Source organism: Propithecus coquereli, unplaced genomic scaffold (genome assembly GCF_000956105.1).
Source record: "Propithecus coquereli isolate 6110/MARCELLA unplaced genomic scaffold, Pcoq_1.0 Scaffold261, whole genome shotgun sequence".
Taxonomy (NCBI): Eukaryota; Metazoa; Chordata; class Mammalia; order Primates; family Indriidae; genus Propithecus; species Propithecus coquereli.
In genome coordinates this window covers 2,731,461-2,740,477 of record NW_012148186.1, presented here as the reverse complement: position 1 = coordinate 2,740,477, position 9,017 = coordinate 2,731,461, and the positions used below count along the sequence as shown (strand labels likewise).

Sequence of the window (9,017 nt, the reverse complement as noted above, 5' to 3'; positions counted from 1 at the left end):
GATGGAGGGAGGGGGGCCACTTGTGGTGTCTTAGGTGAAGGCTCAGCTTTGGGTCAAGGGTGGGGTGGGGGTTTGTGGGTCCCTGTTTGGCCTCCTTCCTTCTGTCTCTACATTTTCTGCAGAGCCCAGGGGAGCTGGGTTGCTTTGGACTATAATTGTCTGGTGTTTGTGCTGGGTAGGTCCCTTCCCATACCCCCTATGTGGGCTAAATCTGTAGATGCTGGCACATTTGCCCCACCTTTATCAGAACTCAGCATCTGACAGCAGGAGCAGTGCCAGTCTCTGAATCTCTGAATCAAATCTGCACTGATGGTTGATTTTGTCTTTTCTGGGTGGGCCCATTGAAGAGGCCATTATGGCACGAACAGTTCTTTCTATACTTTGTGCCTAAAAGAAGTTGTTTTCTTTGGGCACATGCTAGGGGCAGACTCAGCCTCTGTCTTCAGGGCACCCTTACAGCTCCCCCTAGGTGGTTCCTCCCAGCACAGGCTCTAAATGATCCTGAGGATGTCCTGGGGCACTCTCCCATCTTCTGCCCTGGGCAGCAGGGTACTATGTCCTGTGGTTCCCCTGGTCCTTGAGGAATGTGCTCTGTCTGGGAAAAACAGAGAAGAAGACCATTTGTTGAGCATCTAAGCAAATGTTTAAGAAAGCTCTCCTGCATCTTTGCATTTTTTCATTTTTCGGTAATTTGTAAAAATAATTTAAAAGCAGTTTTAAGGAGAATAACTAAATGAAAAAAGGCATCCTTTTAATTACAATTCTGACAAAACAACCTCTATTTTTGAAAGATTCTTTTCACTTCCCCCCAAAACATCAGGCTTTCCCATACTGTTGCAATCAAATTGAATATACATTTTTGAATATTCTGTTTTCTTCAATTCACAACATATTGTATTTATAACTAGATTTGGAATTGGGTTGCTCAATTTCCTTATAAAATATTGGGAGCTTTTGGGGTGGGGTGGCTATGGACATAGTAGAAGGACTTCAGAACCAGGAAGTTCTTCCCTCCAATACCCCTCCCCTGCCCCCAGCCCTTGGTAACAACCATTCTGCTTTCCACTTCTATGAGTTTGACCTTTTTAGATTCCGCATATGAGTGAGATCGTGCCATATTTGTCTTTCTGTGCCTGGCTTATTTCAACTAGCATAATATCCCCCAATTCATCCATGCTGTTGCAAATGACAAAATTCCCTTCTTTAAAGAAGGAAAGCTGAATAGCATTCCACTGTGTGTGTGTGATATTTTCTTTATCCATTTATCCATTGATGGACACTTAGGCTGATTCCATATGTTGGCTACTGTGAATAGTGCTGCAATGAACATAGGAGTGCAGGTATTTATTCAACATACTAATTTCATTTCCTTTGGATATATAGCCAGTAGTGGGTTTGCTTGATTGTATGGTAGTTCTATGTTTAATTTTTGGAGAAACTTCCATACTGTTTTCCATAATGGCAGTACTAAATTACATTCCCATTAACAGTATACTAGGGTTTCCTTTTCCCCACATCCTCACCAACACCTATTATCCTTTATCCTTTTGATAGTAGCCATTCTAATACGTGGAAGGTTATATCTTATTATGGGTTTAATTTGCACTTCCCTAATGATTAGTGATGTTAAGCATTTTTAAGTATACCTGTTGGTCATTTGTATGTCTTCTTTTGAAAAATGTCTATTAGGTCCTTTGCCCATGTTTAAATTGGATATTTGTTTTGTTGCTGTTAAGTTATTTGAGTTCCTTATATAATTGTATATTAACCCCTCATCAGATGTATAGTTTTTAAATATTTTCTCCCATTCCATAGATTGTGCACTCTTGACTGTTTCCTTGGTTGTGCAGAAGATTTTTAGTTTGATGCAATCTCATTTGTCTGTTTTGCTTTTGTTGCTTGTGCTTTTGGGATCATATCTAATACTTCTACTGGTTTTACAATTTCAGGTCTTACATTTGAGTCTGTAATCCATTTTGAGTTGATTTTTGTACATGTTGTGAGATAAGGATCTAATTTCATTATTCTACATGTGGATATCCAGTTTTCCCAATATCATTTATTGAATAGACTATCCTTTCCTTATGGTGTGTCTTTAGCAGCCCTGTCAAAAATCGATTTGGGCATCCGCTTTGTATGGAGGGACAAGTGGTCCAAGGAAAGGGTATACGTGGATTCATGGACATTGGAGAATGACTTAGCACTAATAACAGCTGGCGAATGTGTGCACCAGCAGGTAAAGAAGTCTTGGGAAGGACATCGACAATATCTACTAAAGTCCACCCCTTGCACAGCTCAGATTCACCTGTTTCTGGTCAGATGGACAGTTTTTATTTTTTATTCATCCTTTACTGGCATCACCTGCCCAACTTCCTCCCTCCTTCACTCTAACACATGCCATTTTGTGAATAATTAAGTCCACAATTTGATGGTCACCCTTGTCCAGGGTGACCTAATTATCAGCAGAACAAAGGTGAGTTTGGCCACGGAAGGTCCCAACTAAAGCTCTGGGGAAGGGCCAGTGCACCTGGCCCAGTTTATGCACCACGCCAGATCCACTGGATCCCACCTGTGATGACTGCTTGCTTTGCTTTTAGGCTGGAGTGGCTCAAGTGAAAACTCATACTGTTCTCATGGACTTGCATCTTCTTTCTTACGACAGTAGGATGGACGTCTTGTTCTCAGGCATGATCCAGATACTGTAAAAATGTGCAAGTAGATTTGGGTGGCACAGGAAAGGCTGAATCAGGACTTTTTTATCAACTACCTCTGTTCAGGTCAATTAGCTTTACTCCCCAGTTCACACCGTTTCCGTGTCCATAAGTCCTTGGCCATCACCACCTTTGCTAAAGACCAGAGAACCCCCATGCTTGACACCAATTGACAAGGAAAGACCACTGGCTCCAGGGAACCCATGAAGGGTCTGCTTCTCTAGTAGCTTCCTGAATGGGCGGAGTCTGTGACCTGGAAATGCAAGGATGCCTACTCCTCACATAGCAACCCTTGCCCAGTGGGATCTGAAGATGAGTATATATGCTTATCCACTGGCAGATCCATATATGATACCGTGTCCCCAATAGTCAGAATACGTGAGGCTTGGAGCCAGCACAGAACAGAGTCAAAATAGCTATTAATGCCATTCTAGAGATTACTACTATGGTTATTTTGACCTAATTAAAGTTTTTTCCTATGCACATATAAAATATATATTACAAAATAGAGATTCTACTGTCAGCAGATTTTCCTATTGGTTTTTAAAAGCATTAAAGCATATTGAATTTTTCCATACACAATATTTTGAAAACAAATGAATTCAAAATATTCAATCATATAAATTTACCACTTCAACTTTGTTCCATGTCTGGGATTCCAGTTTTTTACTATTACAAATGCTGAGATTAAAAGCTTTATACACAAATCCATGTGTATATCTCTGATTATTTCTTAAAGACAAACTCCTAGCAATAGTTCACTTGCTCAAAGCGGTTTGGTCAGCCTCAGGCTCCTGCAGGCCTGTCCCTGTCCTGCCCTGTCTTCCCTCCTTCAGCAATGGTTTGTGCTGAGAAGACACTATCTAGACTTTGGGCTTCCTGCTGGTTTGGGTGAAGCCCTTTTTGCATGGGTGTTGCTCATGCAGACTTGTGATGCTGTCCCTCCCTAATCTACTGCTGGTATCTGTTTTGTAGCAATGAGTGAGTGAGAGGCAATCTTCCCTGCATCTCAGATGAAAGCTTCACAGATTGTAGATCTTTTCTTACTGAAGTGGACCTTGAGGAGGACCCTGTATGACATCAACTGCCTTCTTTCTATCATATATCTAAACCAGTGGTGTTCAACCGAGGGTGAGCTTGCACTCCCTCACCCTTTACTGCCTTTCTCTGCCTGGGGACCTGTAGCAATGCCTGGAGGCATTTTGATTATCACAACTTGGTTGAACATGGGGGGATCTGAACCACCCCCCAATCAGATCACAATGCGGGGGTTTTGCTAGTGGTATCTAGTAGAAAGAGGCCAGGAATACTCTTAACATCCTATATCTTGTTTGCCATTCAAAATGTTCCTAGTGATTCTGAAATATCAATCAGAACTGGTATAGGGTTGATGATTAAGGGAAGGAAGTATCTGGTTTATTTTCTTTCCTGAAGTAGAAATAAGGATCCTGCCTCTGCAAGGAAACCTTTTCTCTTCTTTCTTTCTCTACTTTTTCTTCATTATCTCCTCTCTGTTTCTCTCTCTCTCTCTCTCTCTCTCTGTCTCTCTCTCTCTCTCTCTCTCTCTCTCTCTCTCTCTCACACACACACAAACACACACACACACACACACACATTCCTTTCAAATTCTGTAGGTGCTTGGGCTGGGAATCAGATCACTATGTTAAAAAGAAAAGAACACCAGATAGTTGACACATACTCATGACTGGAAGTTGGGTCTTTATTGAGGTTTATTGAGAGATGTATGACCTGTAGGAATCTTCTGCAGGCTCAGAGATGTGGCCAAGGGACTAGAGGTGGGCCAAAATGAGTGGCACACAGAAACTCCTCTGCTCAGATCCAGTTCCAGACTCTCTCTTGCCGGCCCAGGCTCCAGGGTTAATTCTTCTTCAGGATCTTGTTGATCCAGGGCCGGTAATGAGAGATCCGGGTGAAGACAGAAGGGGGCTTTGCATCCTTCCGTCCATAGGACACGATGCCCTGGGCCACCCCAGCACAGAGAAGAGGGCCCCCAGAGTCTCCCTATGTGGCACAGAGAGAGAACACAAGGTGAGCCAGGGAAGTCCTCCCCTCCTGCCCTTGGGTCCCAGCTTGGGGTCACAGTCAGACCTAACTCAGACTCAGGAGCACTGGATCCTCAGGCTATACGTCTAGGTCTGATGCCCCTTCTTCCATTCCTGGGGCAGCCACCCCAATTTTTTCATGTCACCCCACACACCCTGTACAGCAGATGGGGATGGATGGTCAGAGACTGTCCTGGGCCATGGGAGGATGGACAATTCCAAGTTTCTCAGTCCTGTGATCTCAAACCCTGACACTGGCTGACAATCTTCTAACCCCATCTCCTTCCAGGAGAATTCTGGTCCCTGAACAGTGATTTGTGGAGAAGAACCCTGGTTGGAGGATCACCTCAAATGCAGAGTTTTTCTTCCTGGGGTTGCCCACGCACAGCTGGAGATTGTGGTCAAAATTTACAAAGCAGTTGCAGACCTTGGGATCCATGAGTCTCTGCTTCACCTCTTGCAGAGTGTCTGAGCCCGGCTTCATGACACCCATTCTTCCCCACCCAGCCACCCAGCACATTGTCCCAGGTGGGACAGAGTAGAAGTTGGGTGGGAGGGGGACTGTGCCCACAGCCAGAGTCAGGTTGGCTTTCCTCTTCAACTGTGAAGGAAATGAGGACTGTCAGTGTCAGAAATGGGCACTGAGGCAGTCGGAGGCAATGGGGGGGGATGTGGAGGGGGGAAAGGGGACAGGGTGAACTGCTTCACGATAGAGCAAGTGCTACCAAAACTTCAGTGCAATGGTGACTTGAAGAGAAGCTTAAGAGAGCAGGAAGTGGAAAGGGGAAGAAAGATGTTGTCACCTTCAGTAACATGATGTCGTGGAGAAAAATATCACCAGTATATTTTGGATGAGGGAATTGCTTTACAACTGTAAGCTTCTGCCATGTATTTTCTTTCTCTTTTCTGTTATGAACTCCAAGGGTGACTGTTATAGACCTGTTGTGAGGAAGAAGGAAGGACAAGGAAAAGCAGTGATGGCTTGGGGTTTCTCTTGAGATGTGCCCATTCTGAGAAAAGGGGACTGGAGTCACTGGACTCTACCCATCTCCCTTTTCTTGGGCTGCTTATGGCATTTGGGGACTCAGGTTTTGCTCAGGGAAGAGCTTTTTCAGGGAACAGACACAATTTCCAGGAGTTTGTGGAATTACTGGGAATGAGCAGGCCATGGAAGACTCAGGGTACAGGGTTAGCAATTCCTGAACCAGGGATCCCTATGTGAGGGCCAGCCCTCTGATGCAGGAGGTATCAGAGGAAAGGGGAAAGTATGTGGGGGTGTCTCATGTGGACCCTGTTCTTTGCCTCCCATAGAAAGGATGGATTCAGGACCCTGAGAACTGAAGGCCAGTGTTCTTGATACAGCTTAGAAGAAGTGGCCCTGAGAACTGGATGGGGCCTTGAAAAGTGAGTCATATGTCTTATATGTTGGGCAAGGATGAGCAGGGTACTTTTAGGGGAGGTACCTTGATCAGGGTCTCCTTTTCCTCTGAAGGGGAGCTGAGCTCACCGTGACTGAGGCTCAGGGCACTCATTCAATTGTGAGAGCAATTTTTTTAAGTCCAAGCCTTGCCTCTTGTGTAAGTTGACTCAGGCCCAGGATCCCATCTTTAGGCCCCACTGCAGGTGTATCCCTGGTTGCTACCCTGGTTGGTTGTCTCCCATTTGGGGATAAAAGGACCCTGTTGTCTCACCTTCCTGCACAGTGAGCAGCCGTCAACACAAAGTTCTGACTTATCAGGAAACCACCACAAGTCACCTGTTGACCCTGGAAATTGACAATTTCCAGGTAGGCCATGTAGGGGCGAGAGTGTGGCTTGCACTCTGTGCCCCCGATGATCTCCCCTGGAACAGAGATCCCAGAGTTTGAACACAAGCATTGATCCTCTCTCCAGAGAATGAGCAAGTTGGGTTGCTCCCTTGACTCTCATCCTCACTCTTTGTCCTGCCCATTTTCCCTTTCATGTTGCTTGTGGCTGCTTTCCCCGCCCACAACCTACCCCAGAAATTCACATTCCTTCATCCCAGCACAACAGCTAACCCTGCTTTCATTACCATTCAGACAATTTCACTAGGATTTCCCCCACTCCCACCCTTCCCTGGCCCACCCTCCTCTGTCTCCATGTAGGACAAGTTGTCCAGGTCCCTGTCTTGGCTTTCTCCACAGCCCATGAGCAGTGCCACAGAAGGACCAAATCACAAGGTAATATGTAGCCCTGAAGCTTAGAAGGTAAAGAGAACATGTCCATTTTCCCAGAGATACCCCTCTTTTTCCCACTTGCTCTGGGCTTTTGCCCAACCAATGTAGGATTCCTTGCTCCTGGGAGATACCCTAGGCTGCAGAGAATGGGTGGGCATATCCCAGGTGGAAACTTCTCTCTGGAACTCTTGAAGAGAGATCCTGGGATCCTGTTCAAGAGTCAGCTATTTTCAGACTAAATTTCTTTGTTTTAGGAGCTGACCCTGCAGACTACAGAGGCAAGGACCCCGATACTCACCAGCCTGAGCTCTGGAGCATAGGAGAAAGAGCAGCAGAGGGAGAGGATGGAGATGCATCTTCCCAGAAAGGCTGCCTGGGCAGCTGCTGGTTTTACTTTCCAGTCTTGGGTTTTATAACTTCCAAGCATATGCGGGGAGGGGCAGGACTGGTAACCACAGGAACTGTGTGGTCACATTTTCTTCTTTCACTCTAAGTTGGCTGTCTTTCTCATCAGAAGCTCCCCCACAATCTTCCTCTGTTTTGCTAGAGGTGAATTTGAGGCCCCAACTCCCAAGTCCTAGCTCCCAGGATGAGCTCTCAACCATGGTGCCTTATCTGGGGTGGCAGGTGGCTGAGAAATGTGGGGACCATGTGTTTCCCAGTTAGGGAAGCTGGTTAAAGGCCCATCAGAAACATGGCTTGGGGAGAGTCTTTAGGCATTCAGAAGCGTGTATACTTTTATAGCTATGACCCACAGTGGGGAATGCATTTTGCAAAAAGACCCAATACATACACAAATGTTTGTATGAGGACATAAGCAAACACATACACACATGCAAATGAATCAAAAGTTTCAGGAAACAATATTTATTCTAATGATGTGCAATGCTTTCTGTTAGTTTCCATTCCATTCCATTCCACTACATGTTAAAACTTGAGCAACACACCACTCAAATGATGATACCTGCAGTTTGAAAAACATCGATCTGGATCTCTTTCTTCCTCTTACACAAATGTTCATTGGCGGAAGAAGAAAGATCTAAGGAGAGTAGATGGGGGCAGGGAATAGACCCCAGGACAGGACTTTATATACATCATGACAAGAGCAAATGGGACTGGAATCAGCATTTTCTGAGAGCCTATGCATGTCATTTATTGTCACAACTCTTAGATATATTATTTCTTTAATAGTAATGCTGTAAATTAGATATTATTACCTCAATTTTATTCATGTGGCTATCAAGGCTTATGGTTCAGAATTAGATTTTCTTGGTTACAAATCAGGGCTCTTTCTGCTCTACCACCAAAGAGAAATAGAATCCTACCAATGGAGAGGAAAGTATGGATGCAGGAGGATGATTTGCTCCAGGGGGACTGGGGTTTCCTATTCTCACTTTAGGAATAGAGCTTGATTTTGCTAAAGTAGAATATATACAGACATCAGTATCTGAGGTTTTGCTCTTAATTTTATAGCAAACTTGGAAAATGCCATTACTGTTACTTTACAAATGTAGAATTGAGACTCAGACACATTAACATGATCAAGATCACATAACTCATAACTGTCAGAACTGGGTTTCAAGCACATATCTGTTGTTTTCCCTGGACTTGGAGAATGGAGTCTAGGGAAGACCAGGGTAACATGATGCAGTGTCATTTCTTTTGGAGATTTATGAGGCATTTATTTCAGAGATGGGAATGTGTAGGGAATAAATACCTTTTCCACATCATTCCACTATGCCCTTGCTCTCAGTTTGGGCTTGTGACTGGAGTGATCCATTCCTAGTGTATACTGGCTGGGTTTTCTGTTCCTTTTAGCTTAATTTCCCAAGTTCTATTTATAGCTATGACCCTCTCTAAAATAAAACATTTACATACATTCCTAATATCTTTTCACATGTGGGAATCTTAGGAGTCCCTGTACTACTTTCTACCCTTTTTAGGTTGCCAGATAAAATAACAGAATGCTCAGTTAAATTTGTATTTCTCATGAACAACAAATCATTTTTTTTAGTATAAGTATCTCCCAAATATGGAATGAGACAT

At 44.2% G+C, this 9,017-nt stretch overlaps 1 protein-coding gene across 1 annotated transcript; it reads right to left on the bottom strand.

The window, feature by feature from the left end:
- Positions 1-4,440: 4,440 nt before the first annotated feature.
- Positions 4,441-7,351, bottom strand: CMA1 (chymase 1, mast cell). Its single transcript, XM_012647306.1, has 5 exons — positions 7,270-7,351; positions 6,466-6,616; positions 5,578-5,713; positions 5,121-5,375; positions 4,441-4,733 (listed from the first exon to the last, which is right to left on the bottom strand). Exons 1-5 carry the CDS (start codon positions 7,325-7,327, stop codon positions 4,590-4,592), a joined length of 744 nt encoding a protein of 247 aa, XP_012502760.1. The 5' UTR covers positions 7,328-7,351; the 3' UTR covers positions 4,441-4,589.
- Between the last annotated feature and the right edge of the window lie 1,666 nt (positions 7,352-9,017).